At 46.0% G+C, this 24,794-nt stretch overlaps 2 protein-coding genes across 2 annotated transcripts; both read right to left on the bottom strand.

Annotated features, from left to right (window-relative positions):
* Positions 1 to 1,545: 1,545 nt before the first annotated feature.
* Positions 1,546 to 11,028, bottom strand: myo5c (myosin VC). The gene is made up of 40 exons (XM_068739460.1): positions 11,002 to 11,028; positions 10,779 to 10,889; positions 10,523 to 10,694; positions 10,288 to 10,432; positions 10,040 to 10,196; positions 9,760 to 9,903; positions 9,609 to 9,690; positions 9,323 to 9,430; positions 9,137 to 9,243; positions 8,799 to 9,064; positions 8,644 to 8,725; positions 8,421 to 8,561; positions 8,198 to 8,320; positions 8,001 to 8,084; positions 7,775 to 7,906; positions 7,592 to 7,689; positions 7,417 to 7,503; positions 7,232 to 7,343; positions 6,930 to 7,141; positions 6,556 to 6,721; positions 6,335 to 6,481; positions 6,094 to 6,258; positions 5,906 to 5,999; positions 5,769 to 5,832; positions 5,394 to 5,668; positions 5,241 to 5,304; positions 5,074 to 5,154; positions 4,813 to 4,993; positions 4,631 to 4,724; positions 4,480 to 4,540; positions 4,240 to 4,408; positions 4,077 to 4,161; positions 3,905 to 4,003; positions 3,664 to 3,818; positions 3,204 to 3,293; positions 2,959 to 3,109; positions 2,599 to 2,884; positions 2,350 to 2,524; positions 2,187 to 2,267; positions 1,546 to 2,100 (listed from the first exon to the last, which is right to left on the bottom strand). The coding sequence occupies exons 1-40, from the start codon at positions 11,026 to 11,028 to the stop codon at positions 1,948 to 1,950; spliced, it is 5,226 nt and encodes a 1,741-aa protein (XP_068595561.1). The 3' UTR covers positions 1,546 to 1,947.
* A 496-nt stretch (positions 11,029 to 11,524) lies between these two features.
* On the bottom strand, positions 11,525 to 24,263 carry LOC137894002 (unconventional myosin-Va-like). The gene is made up of 39 exons (XM_068739459.1): positions 24,237 to 24,263; positions 23,880 to 23,990; positions 22,989 to 23,160; positions 22,586 to 22,730; positions 22,336 to 22,492; positions 22,118 to 22,261; positions 21,917 to 21,998; positions 21,706 to 21,813; positions 21,470 to 21,576; positions 21,090 to 21,355; positions 20,917 to 20,998; positions 20,693 to 20,833; positions 20,432 to 20,557; positions 20,244 to 20,327; positions 19,912 to 20,019; positions 19,747 to 19,844; positions 19,546 to 19,632; positions 19,319 to 19,427; positions 19,018 to 19,229; positions 18,782 to 18,938; positions 17,554 to 17,793; positions 17,085 to 17,333; positions 16,713 to 16,806; positions 16,494 to 16,636; positions 16,265 to 16,366; positions 15,783 to 15,917; positions 15,349 to 15,405; positions 15,006 to 15,233; positions 14,846 to 14,910; positions 14,696 to 14,770; positions 14,419 to 14,617; positions 14,014 to 14,107; positions 13,775 to 13,918; positions 13,523 to 13,677; positions 13,358 to 13,447; positions 13,129 to 13,279; positions 12,317 to 12,774; positions 12,158 to 12,238; positions 11,525 to 12,075 (listed from the first exon to the last, which is right to left on the bottom strand). Exons 1-39 carry the CDS (start codon positions 24,261 to 24,263, stop codon positions 11,923 to 11,925), a joined length of 5,436 nt encoding a protein of 1,811 aa, XP_068595560.1. The 3' UTR covers positions 11,525 to 11,922.
* Between the last annotated feature and the right edge of the window lie 531 nt (positions 24,264 to 24,794).

A 24,794-nucleotide genomic window follows, 5' to 3' on the forward strand; every position in this document is an offset into this window, starting at 1 on the left:
TAATTGAGAACTAATTCTCATTTGTGATAATGACCTGGATCTAAGCTGCATGTTTTTGGAGGTGGGAGGAAGCCGGGGAACCTGGAGAGAGCCCACGCAGACATGGGGAGAACATGCAAACTCACAGAAAGGCCCCAAGTTGGATTTGAACTTGTGACCTTCTCACTGTGCATGGGGCAACAGCGCTACCCGCTGTGCCACCGTGCTTGCCCCACCTATTACTTCCACCATTCCCACCACCTTCTTGTCTGTATATGGAGCGTGAGATTCTGAATTTTGCTTGTCAGTGTATTTTTGGAAGTCTCCAGTGTATCTATTAGCAGATCTTTCTTAGTCATTTTCCCTGCTTGCGCTTTAAGTAACTCATCTTGAGTGTGTTGCACTTTCTCCTTCTCTTGCAGTTGGAATTGAAGATCACGCAAATCTTTAGTCATCTTAGTCATCTTATAATTTTGCATGTTTGCCAGTGACTCAAGTGAATCTATCTCACTGGACATTCTGCCCATCTGCCTCCTGAGGAATTCCTCATTTTCCTTCAAGTGTTTTATTGATTTCATACACCGTTCGGCTTCCATCACTTTTTCCTCTGTGGATTTGATATACTCTTCCAGGTCATGAACCCGCGTCCGTAGACGACCGATTGTTTCATCTTTTTGAGCCGTTTGAAATGTGGCCATTTGATCTTCCTTCTCTTGCTGAACATCCTGCAGTTCATTCTCAAGGTTGTACACTCTTGCATTCAGCCTGTCAATCTCTGCATGTTTTTTCTTCAAATGAAATTCGAGCATGGTGAAATCAGCAGCGAGTCTATCCCTCTGCTCCCTCAGCTCTTCTGGTGCCTCATCCACGATGTCATGGAGTCTAAGTGTTTTCACGGGCATCTTTAGATTGCACATGTCTGGTTGCTTTGGTATACATTTTTGAAGTTTAAATAAAGCAATGCGCTTTGATCTTACCCCAAAGCAACAATTATCAAAGAAAAGTGACATAGCTTTTTTTTATGTCTCCTTCACTACCTCAGACTGTGATGTAGGGGCGGAGCTATGGATGGGCCTGGGTGGACACAGGCCCAAGTGAGAATTACGAAACAATATTTTTTTCATTGTTGATCACTATTGAACACGCTGGAATGGTGGTGCTTCTTTTCAGATGTTTTCCATTTGCCACACTTCCAAAGATTTTCCAGATTTTCCAGAAAAAAATTCAGGCTTTGACTTTGATGACATCCTCTTTACCTGTCAGGCAGCATGGTGGCGCTGTTACCTCACAGCAAGAAGGTTCTTGGTTCGATTCTACCTGGGGGCTTTCTGTGGTTCTCTTCCTTCCACCACCAAAAGCATGCAACAGCTGAACTGTACCTGACAGGTAAAGACCGCAGACCAGTGGGTGGAAGTGAACTGCTGGTGTGTTTATAGAACGAGATTGGATGTAATAACACAACATGACACAAAAATATTAAACAATAAGATCATTTACATTGTGTTTGGCTCAGTCATATTTATTTATTTCAATTCTATCTTAGATCATAATTTTTACTTTCTTTTATTTTAATTTACTAATGTTCTGTCTTAAAATACAGAGTTCTATTAATATCACTTTCACATTTTAACACTGAATTTTATAAACCTGGAGAGGATTGTCATACTAAAACTAAAATTAAATACACAGTTTGAAATCCTCTTTTAAGTGTTTCAGTATCATTTCAGGACATTTTTTTGGATTAGCTCTCCGTTGCAGATCTAATCCTCTCAACAAAAATATGGAGGAAATAAAAGACCAAAATATTAAAACAGACTTTCCTTCGGGGTGGTGCATTGTATCTTAAAATCCATAAGGACAGCCAGGAATCTTTAAACATCTGTGGTACATTAGTAAATAAAAATGAGTAAATATCCAGGTGCACAGTAAGATGCAGCCGAAGGCCAGAGAACAGACATTGGCTGCGGCTCACATCCTGGCGAGGAAACCCAGCCGAAGGCTGCTTGGAAGCTGCAGCAGCTCCAGAGCTTGCGAAGACGGACAGAAAGGAAACGTGACCTGGAAGCGATAGTCTGAGTCCAGCATCAGTTGTGTGGATCCGTCACGATCTTGAAGTAATGACTGAGAAAGAAGTAGTTAGGCGCGTTTCATGTGGATGCCAGGCAAGCAGGTATTTCATGATGTTAAAATGAGAAATTTGAGCTCACCTGAACTTTGCGGACAAATGACGATGTCACCCTTTTCTCAAAATCATCAATGGGTGTGTAGGAATTCAAAATCTTGACAATCTACAAATGTGAGTCTTGCTTCATTAGCATGGCACTGGAGTTTCCCGTGTGAAAAATACAGCATTTGGTGTGAATAAATTACCTGAACTGGGTTGAGTTCAGTGCATTGTTCGGTGATCTCCTTGGCGTCGACATCAGTGGACTTATTGACTTGCAGTAGCCAGGCGGCCTGAGACAGTGGCTTCAGAGTGTCCATAGCATTGGAGGTCTGGAGTTCCTTCTCCTTCAGCCATTCCTCCAAGTAACTGATGTTGCACCTAAACAGAGAAGCTACAAACTTAGTTTTATCTGCCCTTTAATTCATTTTCTGGTCATGCAAATGACCACAGACCTTATTTGCATTCCTTTCCTGCAGGAACACATGTCTTTGCGGAGCATGATGTTGTTCAGGGTGGTCGCACCAATTAGGAAGAACAGTTGTTTGGCAGCCTGCGCAACGAGGATCGGCGGCATGCCGTGCTGGCTCACGGTGGCGTGGAAGACGCTGAGCTGCTGAACGATGGAGGAGATGGTGTGGGTCTCAGAGTCCTCGTAGGTGCTGTTGGAGCGCTTGCGGAATCCAGTCGGCTTCATGCTAGAAATCCCCTGCAGGCTCTCGTGCTCCAACATGCCAGGCACTGCCAGACACGCAAGTTGCAGCTTTCAAGTTTGAACGCCACCAAATGTGAACGTGATCCACGGTGTGAGATACCTATTGCTGGAGCGAGGCTCTTCTCCGTGACGGTGATAAACTGATGGTAGATGTGGATGGCAAGGTCGCTGAGAATCTGCCGGTGTTCTGACAAATCGAAATGCCGCAGACAGTTCTTGTTTTGCCGAGGCGCGTTTTGTTTCATGAACTCCTTTTGTGAGCAAAAAAGCAAACATGATGGGATTGTGAAAACATAGCTGCGTAACACAAAGATCAAATCCAGAACAAGCAGAGCAGATACGGACCTCCTCCCCGCTGTACTGCTTCATGCAGTTGAGTAGCTGAAATGTGTTTGAGAGCCAAAATGACAGCAACTCAAAATCCTTGACGTGACTCTGAAACCCCAAAACAAAATGACATCGTTCAGTTAATATTGTTTTTGCTTCGATCAGGTTCGGTTCATTTCAGGCCATGTGACATGATGTGACCTGTGAGCAGGCGTGCATTTTTTTTGCATGAACAGTTTGCAACACCAACAGCAAATCGCATGAGACGGCATTCAAACTGACATGGATGGTTATTCACGCACGGATAGTGAGCGGCTGATGATCTAGATTTCTGTGTCCACAAATCCAAAAGAGTCCAGAATCTGATTTGAAAATATTTCCGAATTCACACAGACCTGTAATAATAATAATGAAGGAAAGAAGATCGCAGCAGTCGCTTCAGTCTGGCAACATAAAATAATGAAAGAATGAATCTCACCAAGACGACCTGTTTGATGGCACCGATGGTCGCGTCCATTAGCGACTTGAGTTTAGCTTCGTCGTTCACATAGTCAACGTGACGGATGCACATGAAGAGGATGTAAGCTGGCAGAGCAGGGATCATGTTAACCACCACACCTCTGGGCTTCATGTCTGTGAGGAGGGAATGTCAGCTACTTATTACCGATTCCTGCTCAAACTCGCATCTATTTCAAGAGAAAGTAAATAACGACAAATACCCAGAATGACGTTATGAATGAGCTTTGGTTCATCCTCCCGCTTGTACTTCAACATGCCCAGGTACTCCTTAGGAGCGGCCGGTGCAGGCGTTTGTTTGGCTGTGTGAGAAACAAAGTCACGAATGAAGAGAAGTCACGTTTTACTGCACACACACACACACACCAGTCCGACCTTTCTGCGATGCTTCAAGGCTCTTCATTTGACTCTGAAGTTTCTTGACTATTGTGCTTTTCTGGGCAAGCTGCTCTTCTAAGTCCTGGAAGGAGGTCGAAGCGTGTCACACAGACTCGTGCATGAACAGCTGCACTGTAGCCTTCTTTTGAACCACACACACCATAATCTCAGCAGTTAAAAGAGACGACTCCTGTGTGAGTTTGCTCTTAGCCTCGTCCTCCATCAGCTGCTGCCTCTTCAGCCGGTCGTTCTCCTCTTCCAGCTCCTCCACTTGGCTCTGGAGCGACCTTTTAGACTTCTCCAACTCTTCAACTTTCTCCTCACGGTGCCTCAAAAAAAAAAACATGAAAAATTAAAGACTTCAGAAATACTTTAATAAAGAAGCACATTTTAGTCCTACCTGCTTCGTGAATCCTCTTCTTTCAACTTCTTTTGAAAAATATTGATCTCCTCCGTTTTTTCTTTCAGGCGATATGACGGAATGTCAAACAAAAGACATAAAACACTTCTTTGCAAAAGAGTTCATTCTGGAATAGTTTTACCAGCTTTACCTGCTAGCGCTGTGCTCTTTTCTTTTGCGTGAGCCTCCATTTCTTTGTTTAGTCTCTGCAGCTCTGAAAGCTGCAGCCTCAGCTCTGGTATAACCTGTGGATCATATTAAATGAGATGACGCTGCTCAGATCCCAATAAGGTCTGCATCTCATTAGCCTTAATGAGGGAAGGCAGAGCGCACCGAGTTCTCACTGCTGAGCCTCGACACCTCTTGGCGAATCGACTCATTGACATCACTTTTCTCCTGAAAGAGGTTTTGCAACTGGCTGTTCTCATTTTCAAGGTGGTCCACTTTCAATTTCAAGCCCTCGACTTTTGTCTCATAGGTTTCCTTCTGTTCCTTTGTGTGGTTTTCCAGTATTCTGTAGTTAAAAATGGAAGCAAAGGCTCGTCACGCGCGTGCACAATGCCAACATGGAGTGACGAGTGCGCTCCAATAGACCTGGTAGCTTTGTGTAGGCCATCAAAGATGTCCAACAAATCTTCACCGTCACAAATCTTCTCAGAATTGTCTGGAATCAATCTTTAGAAAAACAAAATGTGAGATTACATTCGTGAATGAGATTCAGAACCGCAGGAGGGAACTGCTGGGTTTTTTTTTACGATTACCCCAGAAGAACCTCGTCTTCTACAACACCACTGAGAAGTTGTCTTGTGATGCCGTTCATTCTGGCTGAGGAAAAATATTCAGTCATCATCTTGTAACTACTACTTATCTAATTGCACGTCAGTGTGCAGCGTTTTCACAACGGTCGCCTGTACCTCTGGCTTCTTCTGACCGCTGCTTCATCTTCTGGTCCATGTTGAGTCTCTGATTTTGCAGGCTGTTGAGATCTCTGTGCAGATCAGGAATAACCTTGACATGTTTGGAAAGCTGGATGACCTGTTCCTGCAGGTCGAAGTTCACCCGTCCTGTCTCCTCGACGGTTCTCCTCAGATCAATTCTCTCCTCTTTCAGTCTCTTTATCTCCTCTTTGAGTGTTTCCACCTCCGTCTCCTGGTCCTGTCTCAGGATCTCAATAGTGTCTTCTGCAGTCCTGGCAAGAAAAATTGTTTTTTTCAATGAACTCAAATAAATCAATCAAATTAAAAATGTGCTTTGCTTCGTATTGCAGTTTGCACATTTTCATGTCTTACCTTCGAAGTGTTGCTTCATATTCTTTTTCTTCTGAAAGGTTCTTGGTCATTTGATCAAAGCTATCTGTAAGAGCGTAACACTAGTCACAAATGTGTTGTAAATCATAATGAAAGTAGGAAACCCCGACCTTTATTACCTTGTTTCTGTTTGGCGAAAGCTTCAAACCTTTTTTCTAAATTCTGTTTTTCAAGGTTCAGTGTCTCCGTTTCCTTTTGAAGTCGTGCAAATATCTGTAAAGAGAAATCTCATTGCATCTGATTCATGTGCAAAAAAACAACAAAAAAACCCCCAGTCTTAATATTATACAGCATCGACTTCACTGACCAGGCCGGCGTCTTCCTTCGCTTTCTTCTCTCTCGCCTCCACAGACGCCTTCTGGCTGGTCAGTTTTTCCAGCTGTCCCTCCAAACCCTGAAGCCTTTCCACAGATTGAAAGTGGGAGTTGGCCACACTAGCCAATCTTTCCATCAAGCCACGGTTCTCTTTGTTCTGAGTGGACAAAGGGATTCAGTTACATCCGATGCATGAAAGCCACGGGGGGGGGGGATGCGAGAAACTTCTTTACCTGCTCCTCAATCTTCTTCCTGAGCTGCTGCACCCTGTAGGAGAGCTGGACATTGAGCACCAGCCGACGCATGGATTGAAATCTCCGCCGTGCCAGCCACGCTCTGGCATACTTCTGAAGGACCAGAGCTTTTTGCTCCTCAATCATCTGAGAATTTAAAGAGATGGCACAGATCACAGTTTTGAAATGACTGCTTCATTGATTGGCCTTCGGCTGCTGACCTTCTTGTAGCGTTTCCGGGCGAGCCAACCCCGTGTGAAGGCCTGGATGGTGATGGAGGCCAGACGGACGAGCTGGTAGATCTGTCTCATGCGGTATCCTCTCCAGTATCTCTGGATCACCATTGACGCCCAGCCCTGCTTCAGCGTCGCAGCAGTCACCGTCTTACTGCACAGCAAAATGAGAACATGTCAGGAGTCCAACACGTAAAAATCGCACTTTCAAAAAAGGTGACAATTTTGTAGTTAAATAAAAGTACAAAGAAAAAAAGTTTGAATAGTTTCATGGTAGTCAATTAAATGTTCTTTTAACCCTGTAAATTCAAATGGCTTGTCTGGCTAAACAAGACAGAAATTGCTCAGTGAATGTCTCTAACCGGATTGTCCTTTTTCCACGGATGTACTCTTGGAGAACGATGGCCGCCGCTCTCGTTCGCAGGTACCTCCTCCTCCAGCTCCACCCGCGGACATGCTTCTGGATGGTCACGCAGGCCGCCCTCAGCCGGTCCAGGCGCAGCTTCTCCAGATAAGCCACCTGACCGGCTCGGAAGAAGATCTTTGTCCGACCGAACTTGTACTGGTTGGGGTCCTGGAGATGAAACCAAGAGGTCAAATTGCAGACTTTTAGCACCTAATAATAACGCATGACCATAATGATTTAGAATGCAGCGAATCAAACCTGAATCAACCTCTGCAGAACATTCTTGCAGGTCTGTTTCTTGTCGCTGAGGTCCAACTCCTGATGCGACATCAGGATACTGTATCGGCTATAGAACTCGATGTATGTCCACCTGCAGACATCATTATATGATGTCACTGAGTGAAAAGCATTGTACGTTGGCCTAGCATAGATTGGGGCATCACCTGGATGGGTAGCTCTGCGCGCTGATACGAATGGTTTCAAGGACCCCGCAAGCTCGCAGCTGCTGCACCACCCGATGGGAGTCGTACCTTTAAAAAAAAAAACAGGAAAACGCTGAATCAGAAACCACGAGAGCTCAGAGCAGATGGTGTCAAACACGATTCCATGATTACTCACTCAAACGGGAGCTTTTCATCGTTGGGTTTAATACAGCGCACGTAATGAGGGGTGGTTGCATTCAGCGTTTCCATCAGCAAAGAGAGGGAGCTGCTGAACTAAACCGCAACATCTACACGTCATTCTTTGGCACCGGTAAATACAGATTACAGTTTTACAGAGGCGGTCAGTCAACAGTTTCACCTTATCTCCCACAGAGGTTCTCAGCTGCTTATTGGTTGGCTTCACACTGGGCCGGGCAGGCCTCACTTTGACACCTCTGCTGTTCCCAGAGTTTTGCTCTTCCTCTTGGAAAAAGTTGGCCAAGAGAGGAAACTGATCGCATTTGCAAACAGGAGAATTGGATTAAAACACACACACGCAGATTGGATGTAAGGAAAACGGAGAATTGGAAGCACTCCAATATCACCTTGCTGACTCTCATAATGTCGACCAGCTCTTCATACAAAGTGTCTCTGTTCTTTTCAAGAAAACCTCTGCATTGATATTCAACCTGCAGATAGAGAAATGTTTATTAAAAAAGGCATCTATCGGGGGAAAGGCATTACTAGAATATCCAGATAATTATTCCTTCTGCTTTATGCAGGGAGGGCGAGTAGGCAGCACCTTGTCTGCAAAGTGTTGAATTACAAAAGCCTCATTTGATAACCTGGGCTTCTCAAACAGAGGGTTGACCTCCAGGTAGTTGAACAGCTTTTGCAGCCAGCTTTGATCGGTGCCTTGGGGAAACTGTAAAGAAGCAAAATCGAGCAAATCACAAAGACAGAACGATAATAAATAAAGGCAACAAATAGATAGAAAATAAATCCTATTACATCCTTTCCATTACCAAACACTCTTCGTCGAGCAAGTCAAGGATCCCCATCTTCGCCTCGATCAGGTCAATGACTGGCTGATTGTCATTGAAGTCTATCAGCGTCCACGGGATGTCCTCTTTCATATACTCCTCTTGTTCCAGCTTGAACACGTGCTGATTGGAGAAAGAGCGCCCCTTGAATCGATAGGAATCGCACGCTCGGCGCTTTGTGATGCAAGACGACGGCGGCGCATACCAGGTTGAACTGCTGCTGCAGCTTTTCATTTGCATAGTTAATACAGAACTGTTCGAAGCTGTTGACGTTGAACGTTTCAAAGCTGAGGACAAAGGTCACATTAGGAACGGCAGCCGAGGAGAGCCCGGTTGGAGGAAATGCCATGTCTGCCTCACCCATATATGTCCAGGACGCCAATGAAAGCGTGTTGCTTCCCTGGAACCTGCAGCGCTTTGTTTATCCTGATTAGAATGCAGTCAAAAAGGTGGGCATAGATCTGCTTGGCGAGGGCGTCTCTGGCGTTCACTGCCCGCTCCTTGGGCACCGGCTTGACAACCGTTTCAGCAACCAGAATGATCCGCCGACGGCACAGCCAACGCGCCAGCCCTTCTGCGTCAACGCCCAGCAAGTCACAGAAGGTCACCAGGTGCGGATCGCCGTGCTGGAAGATGTGCACATCAAGTTTGGTGCCAAGTCAGATTAAAGCGATTCATTAATCAGATTAAAGACTCACAGAAACTGATGATTTGTCGCCTCCAGAATCTCGGATTTCCACGTTGCCCAAATGCAGGATGGCCGCCAAAACTTTGAACACGTCTGACTGAAGGTCCTCCTGCAGTCCTAAAGAAGCAGAAAGAGGAGACCAAGACAAACACTTCAAGGTTTAAACGGCACAAACGCAGTAACGTCCGGCTCCTACCCAGCAGACAGAAGGTCCGTCGAGTCTCTTCCATGGATTTCCTGTCGTCTACGCCTTCTATAGTGACCTCACCACTCATGCAGGTGTAACGGAATCTATCTGCACTCACTTCAGAAGAAAGGAGAAATGAATTAGGCACCATCTAGATGAAATATGCCAACCCCCCACTGAGTCCTGGGTCGCTCCCAGAAAGCCTCCAAGGCTCGCTTCTGATGAAACAATCCCACAACGTCGTCTAAGACTAAGAGCTCAGGCGTGCGTTCTGAATGGATGGGATCAGACTTACAGAGTCTTAGATTCTGGAACTCTGGCAGATGAGAACAGGAACAGAGCTGGTAGAATATGTGATAATTCCGCTCGCTGTCGGCCTGAATAAAACAAGAGTGAAATTGTTAACAACCTTTTTGGATATTTGGGATCTTTATCTCAGGCACTACCTGAAAAACCACTCTGGATTTCTCGAGGAGATAGGTCCTCATGTTTGCCCCGATGATCCGGTACTTCTTGTCAAAGCTGATCTCTGTGTATTTCCCGAAACGGCTGCTGTTATCATTCCTTGTGGTCTTTGCGTTTCCTATAGCCTGGAAGAACGTCACCTCAGATCACTGATTTCGTTTGAAGATACGAGGTGTCCTAATGAACGCACCGAGGGTGCGATCGTTTGATCGCTGCCACGGCGCTGCGATCACAGCGACATCGGCCTCTTCAAATTCATACCTCTGTGAGCGGATTGGAGGCCAGCACTTTGTCTTCAACCCGAGTCTTACTTCCAGATTTGCTCACAACGGCGAGGTACCTCATCGTGTACCGAGCAGACACCGTCTTCCCAGCGCCAGATTCCCCACTGATGATAATAGACTGGTTCTTATGCCTTCTGAGAAAACAGAGCGTGCTTCTGCACTGTTATGATGGGACCGCATACGCTACCTGTCACAATATACGTTATTATTCCAGTTCTCATTTACCTGGCCATCTGCTTGTAAGCCTCCTCCGCCACTGCAAATATATGAGGGTCCATGTCTCCCATGTTCTGGCCCGAGTAGGCGTGAATGATTGCGTCTCCATAGATATGAAGCTGCTTGTATGGATTTACAGCGACCAGTATGATACCTGCAAATGAGGAAACGGAATCAGGCTGAGCCGAGAGTCGCAAAGAACTGCTGACAACCTGCGCCTGAAGTATAATCGCTCCGGCAGTACCGCAGTAGGTGTAGATAATTCCAGACTCCACAAATCGCACTCTGAGATTGTGCAGCACCGCGGGTTCGTGCAGGTAGCTGAGAGCCGTGAGGTCATTCTCCCCTACCAAGATGTCCGGGTTGCGGAGGGGAGGGAGGAGAGGCTTCAAAGGGTCGACGGGGTGATCCTCCTCCTGGGGGGTGGCATGTTATGTCAGGGTGTCAGTAGTTGCTTTTCACCATCATGAAGTAACTTTATTTTATTTTTTTTTACTTACAGTGCCATCTTCAAGAAGAAGCTTAAGAACATTGTCCCCAAAATTAAAGTCTCCTATAATATCTGCAGATTTCCACACATATTCTGCATCTGGTATCCAGACTCTGTTGTACTGCGAGAAAATACACCAATCGGTGAGAATAATGTACAAGTGACGTGTCCATATGTCTCTGTTAAAGCGCTGGGCTCTCTGAAACGGAACGAGGACAGTGCTTTCCTCTCACCTGGGTGTACAGCTCCAACAAAGCCATGACTGAGCATTACGCTTTTAGACGTCTCCTTCGGCATTAAATTCGTTGATCACCTGTTGAATCACACTACCTTTCAGCTTGGCATCGTCTGTCCTCCCAGCACCTGGAGTAAAGGTGGATCACGTTACCCCCGCCATTTCCGGTGTGACGTTTCAAATTAAATCATTTAGATTTATGATTCAACACGAAGAACGGCATTATGTCAATGTTCCTGGTGGTTTTGGTGGACTTTATCCATAATTTAATTATCTCGGTGTTAAACATTATAATCAAGACCAGGCCTGATTCCTTTTTTTCTCGTCAAGCATTAAGTTTGTTTTAATTTTTTTGAGTTGGCCTAATTTAATTCTTTATCTTCAGTAAAATATAAAACAAAATGAAATGTTTCAAGCAAATTATATTTTAAAAATATATATTTTCATGGCTTTCTCTATTTAAGCTACATTTAAATGCAATATACAACAATAAATATGATTCCATGAAGTCCATGTGGTAAAAGAAACCTTTATTCTGAAAAGCCATATTTCCTGTTCCAGGTTTGTCTCCTGCTTTCCTGTTTGACTTGTTGCTCACCTGCTTGTGACTCCGCCTTCTAGTCTTGTGACACGTGGGAGTGCTCGTTTGATCAGGGACTATGACAACAATAGAAACCGGATACAGACCCGTCATCTCGCAAGCAGGTGGACGAAGACGAACAGGGGGGGGGGGTAAAGATGACAACACGTGTTGAATCTAGAAAGCAGGGAAGCTCAAAACTGTCTAAGATAACATCAATCCTGCTGCGCTCAATTGAAAAGCTTTGAACCAACTAATTACCAAACGGTAATTTAGTATTTGAAAAACAAAGCAAAACTGCCCAGATGTATTATTTTGATGAGGTCAAAGGTCGCTGGTCTAGATGTGGGTGAGGAAGCCCAGGCCGAGGCTGGCAGGGAGCTGGATGGCCTCCAGAGCTACAGGGGAGGGTGTGAAGGCCAGAGTGACAGAAAAGACCCTCTTGGTGTCCATCATCAAGGTGGATGGTTCGATTCTCTCTTTCAAAAGGTTCTGAAGGGGGGGGGGGGGGCATAGATTTGTTGAAATATAAAGGACACGACGGCTCACACTTAAAAACGTTCCGGTTACTCACTTTAACCGCTGCAATGAAAGCGCCCGACACCCGCTCTTCAAACTCGATCACAGGCGTGTACAAGGTCAGCACTTTTACGATCTGTAGACACAAAAGGAAAATGATCAAGTCGCTCGGTTCCAGTGAATCGCACCGCCGAACGTCTCCTGATTGGTGGACCTGAGCTGTGGTGAGCGCGCTGCACATGTTGCAAACGGCCCGGGCGTCTGCTTCCGTCTTCTTGTTGGCCTGCAGCAGCTGAGCGGCCTGAACCAGCGGGTCCAGAGTCTCCGATGCGCCGCCGTCCCCCAGCTCCCGCTCGGCCAGCCACTCCCTCAGCTGCCAGACGCCGTACCTGATCTGCAGGCCTTTGCTCCAGGAGCACATGTCCTTCCGCAGCAGCAGGTGGTTCAGCGTCACGGCACAGATGGCGTAATACTGCTGCTTGACCACCTGCTTGACGAGGTCCGCGTCCATCCCGTGCTGACTCATCGTGGCGTGGAAGTGACCGAGATGCTGCAGGAGGTCTTCCACCGTAATGAGCCCCTCCTCCGAGACGCCGGTGCTTCTCTTCCTCAGGCCGGTGGCTTTCGACCCCAGAGCGCCCTGCATCGTTTCGGGCTCCAGCATGCTCGCCACTTCACGTCAGACACAGATGGAGGGAGGATACATGTGACGCGATGCGGGTCGCTCGTCTGCATGCGGATTATTAAACACTCAGAACCAAAATGGCCACCCCCTCCCTTGTTAGAATAACCTAATAATTACAACAACAAAAAAGTACAAGGCTCATGTTATTGGTAGTCTGGAGGCGGGGCAGTTTACCACACCACTGGTTAAATGTTGTATACTCCAGATTTGTCCCTTTTATTAATATGATAATGATTAAAAGTTAATAAGGAATAACGCCCCCCCCAAAAAAAAACAACAACCCAAGATTATCTTATTTACTGAAGGATGCAGTTTTAGATTTTTAGATGACGCTTCCTCACCAATAAGGGGCTGCAGGATTTTCTCAATGCATTTAATGAGCTGGCGGTAAATTTGGACGGCGAGATCTCCCAGAACGTGCTGGTACTCGGACAGCTCGAAGTGGACCAGGCAGTGCTCGTTCTGCTTGGCGGTGTTTAGCCTCATCACGGCCTGCGACAGGAAGGTTAGAGAGACATCCGGCGTTAGTTAAAGGACATGCACGAGACAAAAGAAGCCTCCGACGCTTACCGGGTCGCCGCTGTACTGCTTCAGACAGTGCATCAATCTGCACGTGTTGGCCAGCCAGAAAGACACCACCTCAAAATCACTTCCTCTCCTCTGTAGAAGTATTCATCCGTCAAAAAATACTTTCCAGCGTCACACCGTCAGTCCGGACTCGGGCTCCGCACTGACCTTAATGACCCTTCTGATGCTGTTGATGCTGCCGTTGAGCAGAGCGCTAACTCTCTGATCATCATTCACGCTGTCTGCGTATCGCAGACACATGAAGATGACGTAAGCAGGAAGTCCAGGCATAACGCTGACTGCTACCCCACGAGGCTTCAGGTCTGGGAAGATCACAGATTCAGATTCTCATTATGTGAAACTCCTGTGCAGAGCACCTGAAGCCCTTCAGAACCGGCTTGAGGAAGCCGCCGAACGCACCTGTGACCACATTCCTGAGCAGGTGCCCCTCGTCGCCCTCCCGGTACTCCAACATGCCGCGGTATTCCTTCTCCTTGCGGGTAATGTTCACCACTCTGACAGGGGCGTTCATCACAGAGGCGTTGCTCTTCTGCTGAGCGCTCACTGAGCACGGCAGACACAACACAATAAACCACATCATTAATCAGGCGTTAGCTGCGTCAAAGAGGCGCAGAACGAAACACTGCATTCGGGATTACCTTCGAAGTCTTCGACTTTCCTCACGTACAGTTTGAGTTGCTTCCTCAACTTGCGGATGGTGTTCTCTTGTTTCTCCTGCGCTGCCATGAGCTCCTAAAACGATGCGGACACACAAGATAAGTGCTGCTTCCTGAAATAGGCCCGTTCCTTTCTAATTCTGTCCATCTGAAACATGAATGAGAGACATCTTTTCCCACTACGAACTACTAGAACGCTCGACCCAACTTTTGATGCAAAAAAAATGTCAAAGCATAATCTCATTAAAGAAAAACGTAAATCACTACTAGAGGACCCCCTCAAACACAGACATGCAGCATTTGCAAAGATATTTCTTGACTCAGGTGGAGCTCTGTATAGTGAAAATAGTGACCCTGTCGTAGAGGGGGTAGACTTAGCAGGCCCACCAGGTTCTCATGGGTGAGTCGTGTGATTTCATGATTCAGGCCGGCCTCAAAGCGAGCATCTTCAGGCAGGAGGAGACTTTGAGTCAGAAGCTTCTGCTGTTCCTCCTTCTCATTCTTCAACTTCTCCACCTCCTCCAGAAGCACGTTACACCGGTGGCTGTGCGACGATTCCTCATCCTGCATCTGGAACTCCAGAAGTCTGGAAGATAGAGGGACGGCTTTCAGTTCCTTCCAGCATGAATGGCATGAACGCAACCACAGAATAGCATTTCACAACCTGTTGGTCTCTTTCAAGCCTTCGTAAGCGAGCCACAGCTCTCCATCTTCATTCAGCGTGTGGACGTCAGTGGATCTGAGGAACAGGCTATTTAAATAAGTCTCATCTGAACCACTGGTTGTATTCATGCAGGTGCCACCCTGCTCTTACCTGTCAGGATCTTGAAATGAAGGCATTTCAAGATCTAAATTCACCCCCTCCCCGAGTACAGAGCCCTAAGTAGATATGGGACAAAGTATGTCCAGGTTATTTGACATGTTTGTATAATGCAAAATACAAAGTAAAAAAATGTACTGATTTGTTTTCTCGCCTTGTGTTTTAGAGCATCTTGGCGGACCATATGTGAACGGAGGAGCAGCACTTCTTCTTTTCGCACCTCCAGCTCATCGTTGGAAGACGCGAGTTGTTCCAGCAGGACGGTGTAAGGCATCGTGCCGGGGGCGGGGGGCATCAGATCACTGTCTTCCCCCATCAGAGACGTTCTCAGATCATTCAGGTCCTGCGTCAGCTTCTTGGTCTGGGACTCCAATTCGTGCCTCTGAATCAAGGCACAAACAAATCGACCGCAATACAAACACAAATTCATTCATTCATCATAATGTTTGGATAATAAAAATAAAGGCATCATCAGACCCAAATACTTAAACTACTACCCTCAGTCTTTCCAGATCCAGTTCTGCTCTGCCAACGGATCTCAGCTCCTCCTCCTCCTTTTTGGAATAACACACAAAATATAAACAACAAGCACCAGATTACGGCTTCAGTACGGAATCCCTGGCATGCAAGTGAGGAAAATTGATCTATTGCTTCATTTTTTATTTAAAATTCATCATTCAGAATAATTTGAAAAGATGCAATTGATGCAATCTTCAGCATAGCCAGGAAGTTGAAAGCATTAACTCACACACCATCTGAGGAAGTTGGATTATTCTCTACAAGCTGCCGTTAGTCATTTTAAACAATCTCCCAGATTTTCATCGGTATGAAGGTGAAAAGATAAATTTGTCTTTTTCCAGTCACAAAAGGTCTGCATATATTTTTGCCACTCGCTCTCACGCAAGAACCCGACCAGTATTCCAGTCCGTACTTTTGCCTTTTCCTGTTGGACTTCTTCCTTTTCGTCCAGCTGCTCCCACAGCGACTGTTTGTCCTGCTCCAGTTCTTTCACTCTTCTCTGGAGTTTCAGAAGAACCGGCAGGTCTTCCGTCGACTGGCTCTCCTCCTAGCAAACGACAGCAAGCATCAGTTTATGAATCACTTCTTCTTAGGATGCAGAACTAACGGGATTACAACGCAGACGAGGCCAGGGAGAATGTTCTCACACATCCCTTTAGGCGCTCTGTAAATACACAGATACGACCACCCCTCAAGAAACCTTCTGACGCCCAGTTTTATTGCGATCGTGATTCCATCACCTGTTAGCAATGAAACTCTTCACCTGTGGATCATTCCACAAACTGTCCCAGTTTTCTTTAAAGATCCGTCTTTCTACTCTTTTCAGTTGAGCACACATCACAAATCATTTTATCAACCTCCGATCTCATTGAGGGTCCGAGGCGGCAGCATCACCTCTGCGGCTACAGAGCCATCTTCTTCCTCCGTGGAGCCGGAGCTGCCAGTAAACGCAGAGGAGCCGGAGCCTCTCCTCTTGTCACTGAATTGGTTTGAACCCTGGTGTGGAAAAAAAAAACACGACACATTGGAGAAGTAGGCGGACCTAAAGTTCTTCCATTGTGAGGAACACCGAACTGCTTCCTGTTTACTGGAGGCATCAAATGGCAACACTGAGCATCCTCACAACGCTAATGCTCATCTCATCGTTCAGGTCTCTGTGCCGTTCCTCCAGACTCAGATGTTCACTCAGCAGAGTCTGGTAGCGAGAGCGTTCTTCAGTTAAGTCCTTCTCCAGCCGTCTGGCGTCCCCCATGTTGCTTCTCAAATCTGAAATGAAGTCATTTTATTTATTCACCGTGATCGAGGCCCTTTCCGAGGGGCCGAGGAGGCAGGCGGTCCGTACCTGCTAACTGTTGGTCTTGCTCCAGGGTTAATTTGTTCAGTCCATCTTTTTCGCTGTCCAACAAGCTGTTCCTCATATTAAGATCTTCTATGACCTGATTATGAAAGAAAGCAAAATCATGTGCTCTTTGTCTAAAGTCCTACGAAGGCCTGAAAGCGAACGCTGAAGAAATGTCTGGAAAATTACCAAAGGATAAAATAAATCTATGATTTTGTTTCTTTCTTTCATTTTAAAGCTGAAATATTTCAACCAAACAAGTAAATATGGCGCCATCTACCCTACTGCCATTCAGGTAACTGAAGAGAGCGCTATGAAAATCAAGGGTTACTATGGAGACACTGAGGACAAATCTACACGCTGTGCAGGCCCTACCTGTTGCGTTTTCTTCTTGTAAACCTTTGCCTCCTCTTGCAGGTCCTCCTTCTCCTTGCGGGTGTTTTCCAGCTCATGCTGAAGGAAGGAGAGCCGCTCCAGCAGCGAGGGGAGCGTCTCTGCCTTGGCGTTGGCCTCCTGCACTGATCTGCGCAGGCTTTTGATCTCTCTGCTCTGTTTCTCTCTCTCCACAGACACAGTCTTCTCCACGACGTTCCGCTTCTCAATGAGCTCTCTGTTTTCTTTTTGCTGTTGGAGGGCACAAACACACATGCTGCGCATGTGATACGGACACTCCCGAAGTCCCAACATTTCTGTCACAACAGTTATGGTAGAAAGTAAACGCAAAATCTCAGATGTCTGAAGACACAGCTGCTTCTGCCGCTGGAAAACCGTAGTCTGAGCTGATGTGGATCGACCCTAACCTCCAACAGCAGGTCTCTGGGAGCAAAATGAGAGGCACGCTCACCTGATCATTGATTTTGAGCTGCAGCTCTATGATCTTGTTCTCCATTCCAAAGTTGAGTTTTCTGAAGTGCTCCACAGATCGCGCCTCCACCTTCAGCTTCTTTAAGTCCTTCTTGGCCCTCAGGCGACGCACGCAGCTCTGCAGCAGGACGACCGCTGCCAAGGTGCGTCTGTAACGCACTCGCGCCAGCCAGCCTCTCGCCCACGTCTGGATGACCACAGCTTTCTGCTCAAACATCAACTGGAAAAAAAGATTGTTTTTACACCTTTAATATCAAACTGCATATGAAGAAGAGGTGAGGTGAACGAAGGAGGAAGACACAGGTCATATATCCTTTGACGAAAGGAAGGCCGCTCTCAAATAAAAGAACACACTCCTAAGAACAGCGTATTTACATAACAGGAAATAATATATTAATGCATCTGTTTGTTATTTATAGACCTTCCCTGATGGATAATAACTGACTATGGATAAATGTTTTTGATAGCACCTTATACACATACTACTTAGGTGGACTAGTTACTCCAAATTATTAATTAATTATTAATAATTAGATGAAGTCTGTAAATATTTCATTCAAGGTGTGATATTCTAGTATGATCAAATCTGGGTCACAGTAAATCAGAGACAGAATGAGAAACAGATCTAGTAATGTGTTCCAGGGATATTAAACGTTCTCATTTCTCCGGTGAAACTATGTTGATCAACACATTTTGATGCTACTCGTCAACAAAAGTAAATACCAGGGGAGCTATCAGGTAATGGCTTCTTTTTTATAGCTTTGATAAGAATAACATCAGCCAAGAGGAAGTAAACGTGGACCAAAGTGGTTACCTAGCAAGGTCAAATATTAAATAGTCATAAATATTAGTTCTGTTCTGTTGCTTAAAATCCTACAGAACAATCAAGATGGAGGTCGACCAGCGTTCTGATAAACTCCTGAGACAAGGCTTCGCCACCTCAACAATGTTCCTTTTGGAATCTGACTCGTCTGGGCTTCCTGAGCAGGAAACCCAATCAAGAGGCATTCATTCCTGTTTCTATGCTGCTGATGATCAAATTCCGTTCTGGCAATTGTTCTATTCAACTATCAAGTTCCTCTATGGAATGAAATTCCTTTTAAAGTATTTCCACCAAAAACAAATTCAAAACAAATACTGTAATATATATATATACACAGTATAAAAAGAAAAAAACACGACTGACGCAGTAAAATCTCCTGCTTTACCTTGTAGTACTGCTTTCTAGCCACGGAGGCCCTGAAGCAGCTCTGGATAGCGATAGCTGCAGCACGCTGCTGCTGGAAGCGTCTCCTGGTCGCCCACATGCGCACGTTCTGCTGAATGACCACAGCTGCTCTGGTTCTCCGTAGGACCGAAATATAACTGACAGAAAAGTAAAAAAAAACAAACATTGAAGAATTATGCTGCAGTTGCGTTCTTTGATTCTGCTGCTGCCACTCACCAGCGTGCCTGGTGACCCCGGACATGTCTCTGTATGGTGACGGCAGACGCCTTCATCCTTAGGTACTTTTTACGGGCCAGCCAGCAGCGGATGGTCGCCTGGATGCTGACACAGGCCATGCGCAGCTTGTCAGAGCGCAGCTTCTCCAGGTAAGCCACCTGACCGGCCCCGAAGAAAATCTTGTTCTTACCAATTTGATATTTGTCACGATCCTAGTAGCAAAACAGAATAGCAAATTTACATCCTGCAAAGAATTAATGTCATGTTGTTAGTGCTATTATGGAAAAGCTTTCAGACATACCTTTACAAGTTTTCCCACGAGACTTTGGCAAGTTTTTTTTCTATCAGGAAGGACATCCTTTTTCTTCATAAGGACCTGATAACGGCTAAAGAACTCCTGATAGGTCCATCTACAACATCCCAACACATTAATCAAGTTGGATTAGTCATTTTTACATTTTATAAACACGCAGCAGTGTCCACAACCTTCCGTGGACCTGCGCTCTCTACCAGATGCAGATATTCTACCTCGATGGGAAGCCTGCCGCTGAGATCCGTATTGTTTCCAGGATGCCACACGCTCGAAGTTGCTGCATCGCCCTCCACGGGTCCATGCTTTATGAGACATGACAAGGAAACAGCCTTTACCAAACAAGAAATGCATTACTAATGTATCTGTAATTGTTGATATAAGTGTGTGAAATGAAAGAGCGAAATCCTCCTCCTCACATGAACGGTGCCTTCTGGTCATTCGGCTTGATGCAGCGCACATAATGAGGAGCTGTAGCATTGAGTGTGTCCATCAGCAGATGCAGGGACTGTCGAAACTGAAGAAAACCACTGACGCGTTACATTACATGTTATTTCCACAGACATAATAATCACACGTCACACCTGCAGTCCGACAGTCTTCTTGTTAGCCCTCCGAGCCGAGCCGGAGCGCTTGCTGGTGGAACTCGGCATCTTCTCCTCATCCTCAAACAGCTTCAGCAACAACTCCAACTGAAAAGCAGTCAAATGCAGACTTCTCATTGAACAGCAGAGGGAAGTGTTTTCAATCTGAAAATAAACAAAGTTATGGTTTAACTATTAGGGTGTGCCAGTGCAACAATTGCAACACAAAATCTGCTTTAAAGTCATTTGTTCTCACATTAGAAGCTGCTGACTCTGAATTCCTTCCACCTCTCAAAAAGAGAGGGTGAGGATAAAAAAAAAAACTATTTCACCTTGCAATTTTTCAGCACATTTATCTGCTCCTCGTTGACTGTGTCCTTGTTTTTTTCCAGGAAGCCCTCACACTGGTATTCCACCTGAACAAAAAGGGCCGAGTCACACAGCATTCTTTAGACGAGAAAAGCAAAAGTCGTTTTAATCATTCAGAGCCTGAAGCAGCCTCAACATGACACACATTCACCTTGTCTGCAAAGTGGTGGACGATGAAAGCTGCGTTTGATAACCTGGGCTTATCAAAATGAGCATTCTGCCTCAGCAGCGTGTTGTACAGCTTCTGGGCCCACGAGCCGTCGGAGCCTTGAGGCATCTACGGAAAAAGGAAACACTGACACATCAGTTAGTCACCGCCTCAGTCATAGCCTCCAAATATAATTTGGAGCAGTTTTCCTCCACTGGAAAGCAGCTGAACGGGCCTTTGGTGAGAGAAAACATTTGATATCACCTTGCACTCTTCATCCAGAAGGTCCAGAACCCCCAGCTTGGCCTCGATGAGGTTAATACACGGCTGGTTGTCGAAGAAGTCGATCAGCGTCCAGGGGATCTCCTCCTTCATGTATTCTTCTTGCTCCAGTTTGAAGACGTGCTGAAGGGAACGTTGACAGAAAATGATTTTGGATCCATTTTAAATGCAGAAATGTAAATGTTGGCCGAGAAACGGACACATACCTGGTTGAACTGTTGCTGAAGCTTTTCGTTGGCGTAGTTAATGCAAAACTGTTCAAAGCTGTTCACGTCGAACGTTTCAAACCTGAAACAGAGTCAACGATGAGATTGCAACACATTTGCTCTTCCCGGGAACAAAAAACTGCAAAAGCACAACATGGGAGCGAAAAGCCGACCCGTAAATGTCGAGCACGCCGATGAACGAGTGGCGTTTCATGGCCGACGCTAAGGCGCTGTTAATCCTGCCCACAATCCAGCGGAAGAGTGCGGCGTAGACATGTTTAGCCAGGGCGTCTCTTCCATCGACCGCATTTATTTTGGAGATAGACTTGATGTAGGTTTCTGTGGTCGTCTTGATTTTCCTGTGACATAACCAGTGGGCCATTTCTTCACAGGGCACGCCAGTCAACTCACAGAACGCCATCAGGTGGGGATCGCCCGGCTGGAAACAGAACGACAAATAGCGACCGCGAAACAGCACAATATCCTCAATGTGACGTTCCCATAAAATGAAATGAATTTAAAAGATAGAATCCTCATCATAGGGGGGGTTTACCGAGATGCTGCTCGCGTCTGCTGACTGATGTGTCACCTCCACATTGCTAAGATGGAGAAGAGCGGCTAGAATTCGAAATATTGCCATTTGATCACTTTCACTGATCCCTAGACAGAAAAACAAAACAAAGCAAGTGAAGATCGGTTCAGTCAGGAGAAACAGAAACAACTAGAAAGTGCAATTCTGTCCATTCAACATGTAAATTCTACTGTCATTGAAAAACATCCGACACTCACGTAAGAGTGAGAAAGCCCTCCTGGTGGCACACAGCTCTTTGGCATCATCCAGCCCATCTATGGCCGGGTTCTGACCCTGGTTGGTGTAACGGAAGTCGCCTGCACAGCCTTCACACATTAATCACATAACATGTTGAATTAAAATCATCAGGTTGTGACCTGTTTCTCTAATCGTTTGCTAAAATGGCTGATAATTTAGTGACTCTCTTACCTAACTTTAAGGCTTTGAACTCGGGTAAATCTGAAGAGGCACACAGCTGATAGAAAATGTGGTAGTTCCGTTCTCCGTGGGCCTAAGAGCGGTGCAAACGATGTCAAAAGTCAAAACGCATGTTTGACATCGGTTAGCTGCTCGGAAACGGAAGATCGACAGTTTGGAGCCGTCCAGACGCGATCCAGCAATGAAATTTACCTGAAACACGACTCTGGATTTTTCCAGCAAGTAGGTTCTCATGTTGGCTCCGATTATACAACGCTTCTTATCAAAACCAAGCTCGATGTACTTCCCAAAGCGACTGCTGTTGTCGTTCCTTGTCGTCTTGGCATTCCCCAGCGCCTAGGAGCACACATTAAAAGGCTTATCAGTGGCTTTCGTCACGCCTGACGTCGTGCTGCCATTTGAAATGTCACCTCCATGATGGGGTTGGAGGCGAGGACGCGCTCCTCAACTCTGGTCTCGACAGACGAGCGGCTGACGGTGGCAAAGTAGCGCATGGCGTACTTCGCAGAGACGGTTTTGCCAGCTCCCGACTCACCGCTCACGATGATGGACTGGTTTCTTTCATCTCTGTTAGAAAAGATATGATGGACGCGTTCCAAATGCCAGCTGTCATAAACGAACCATGTTTGAAATGTTAAATTAAATATATTTAGAGCCAACCTGGCCATCTGTTTGTATGCTTCCTCTGCTACTGCAAATATGTGGGGGTCCATGTCTCCCATGTTCTGCCCACTGTAGGCATTAATGATGTCAGCTTCATAGATGGGCAGGCTCTCGTAAGGGTTGATAGCAACCAGGACAATTCCTTAAAACCACACGGAGAAAACGCTGCTCACACTCCCCTCAAAAGATGATGAACAACAAAGCGTGAAATGAGTTCTTTGAGTGCATCATCTACCAAAAATGAATTAAATAAAGCTTCCTTTGTAGTGTGTGTTCCTTTAAGAGCAAGCTGCCTCACAGCAATCAGAAGAGCATACTGTAGATGATGTCAGATCATACAGTTAACGGGGCTCCAAAGTCTGCAGAGATAGCGCGAGTCACGTGAGATGAAGGGCATTACCGCAGTACGTGTAAATCAACCTGGAGTCCAAAAAGCGCACTTTAAGGTTGTACAGCACTGCAGGCTCGTGGAGGTAGCTGAGAGCTGTGAGATCGTTCTCCCCAACCAGGACGTTGGGGTTTCTCAGCGGAGGCAGGTTGTTGCTTTGCGGATCCATTTTGTACTCCATCTCCTAGAAAGCCACAAGTAAGAATAGGATGAGCCTGAAGATACAGAAAACACACACAAAAACAGACAGGGTGTCGAGCACACGGCTCTGATCATCAGTGCACTGTAAACGTTTCACTGATCAGCATAGCGGCAATCCACTCATAAGGTTAGGGGTTCGAGCCCCGGCCCCTGCTGTCCACATGCCAGTGTCCTTGAGCAATATACTAGACGACAATAGATTCAAATACAGTTTACATGTACATTTACAGTATTTTACTGAGAAAACTACACCCAGTATCGTGTTGTTTACATACAATAATACAGAAATGAACTGTACATGTATTTATAGGTATATACTGTAATTCCAAAATAGTGTAAACAAACTTTAAAGATTACAATTCTTTCCAGGTGAGAGTGCTGTCAGTTGTTTTTAGGTTTTACACTGCAACAAGGATTCCCTGCGTTTGGCCTGTTGGCCTCGTTTCCATACCTGAGGACTCAGAGCATGCCCAAACTCGACATCACGTCTGCGATGGAGCTACAGCTCAGAGTGGAAAACTCTCAGGCGCCCTGCCTATGCATGATCAACCAATCCACCTACTGGGAACGTTCCACTGGATTCTTGGATTAAATGCGTCGCACAGAAAGACATGAGGCTGTGAATATGTGTGCAATCCCCAAACATCACAGACTCACCCACGGCACCCATTTCCACATCAGTGTGTTTATGTCGTGTCTCACCGTGCCATCGTCCAGCTGCAGAGTGAGCATCACGTCCCCAGGAGTGTAATCTCTGATGAGGGTCCCTGACTTCCACACCTCTTCTGCATCTGGGAGCCACACACGGGCAAACTGGGGGAGGGAGCCGAGTCATTCAAACAGTGTATTAGAGTAAAAACAGCAGTGAGACATCAGGGAGGGGGGAAAAAAGGCTCATTTTAAGCCAGCAGACTGGAGTTATGCGTGAAATGTGGATGGAAGCGATAAATTGAGCATTTTAATCCTTTGAAATATTTCGTCAACATGTCTAAATGAGTGAAAACACTGTGGAAATGTTTGCTAAACGGAGAGTGAACTTAGTGAACGGAGAGTACCCACCTTGGAGTAAAGTTCGCAGGTTGCCATGTCTGATAATTCCTTCCGTTAACCCTCAGAAGGTTCTCCCGGAGAGAAGGCTGCTCATTTCTTTGATGGCGGATGGTAAAGTTTCCGGGTCTCCTCTCATCTCCTCGGGCTCGAGAAGCTCCACCGCTGACAGGCAGCGTCACACTTCGACCACATGAATCTTCAGCGCCTCCTAGCGGCCAATGTGTGTTTCACTGACATGAAGAGTGGTAAAAGTATTTGATTCCTCTCTGTTCAATAGTTTTTTGAACAAACTAGTTCACTAAATTATTAAGTGCGTAAGTGATGCGTCGTGAACATACCGACCCAAACACAGACACTTATTCCTATTCCCATACCAGGAAAGTCCTTTTAAGATGATTTTGTGGAGACTTCCTGCATTTGTTCTGTCGTGTATGGACTACCTCAGTTACAGCTAATGGGGAAACACATAACCTCTTTCATTTTGTGCAGCCTGAAGCCACTGATCCTCCTGGGGAACATGTGCCTCTCATTAAACCGCTACCGGAGCAACATTAGCTTTTTAGTGCA

Source organism: Brachionichthys hirsutus, chromosome 5 (genome assembly GCF_040956055.1).
Source record: "Brachionichthys hirsutus isolate HB-005 chromosome 5, CSIRO-AGI_Bhir_v1, whole genome shotgun sequence".
NCBI lineage: Eukaryota > Metazoa > Chordata > Actinopteri > Lophiiformes > Brachionichthyidae > Brachionichthys > Brachionichthys hirsutus.

Coding starts and splice junctions, on each gene's coding strand:
- myo5c (XM_068739460.1), bottom strand. CDS start 11,028: ATGGCTTTGTTGGAGCTGTACACCCAG. Junction 6,482..6,555: donor CCCGGAAACGCTACAAGAAG/GTCAGCAGCCGA, acceptor TTAAATTCTCAG/ATGATTGAGGAGCAAAAAGC. Junction 3,110..3,203: donor AGCAGTACAGCGGGGAGGAG/GTCCGTATCTGC, acceptor TGCTCACAAAAG/GAGTTCATGAAACAAAACGC.
- LOC137894002 (XM_068739459.1), bottom strand. CDS start 24,263: ATGGCAACCTGCGAACTTTACTCCAAG. Junction 16,807..17,084: donor ACAAGAAGAAAACGCAACAG/GTAGGGCCTGCA, acceptor TTTCATAATCAG/GTCATAGAAGATCTTAATAT. Junction 16,637..16,712: donor GCAAGACCAACAGTTAGCAG/GTACGGACCGCC, acceptor ACTTCATTTCAG/ATTTGAGAAGCAACATGGGG.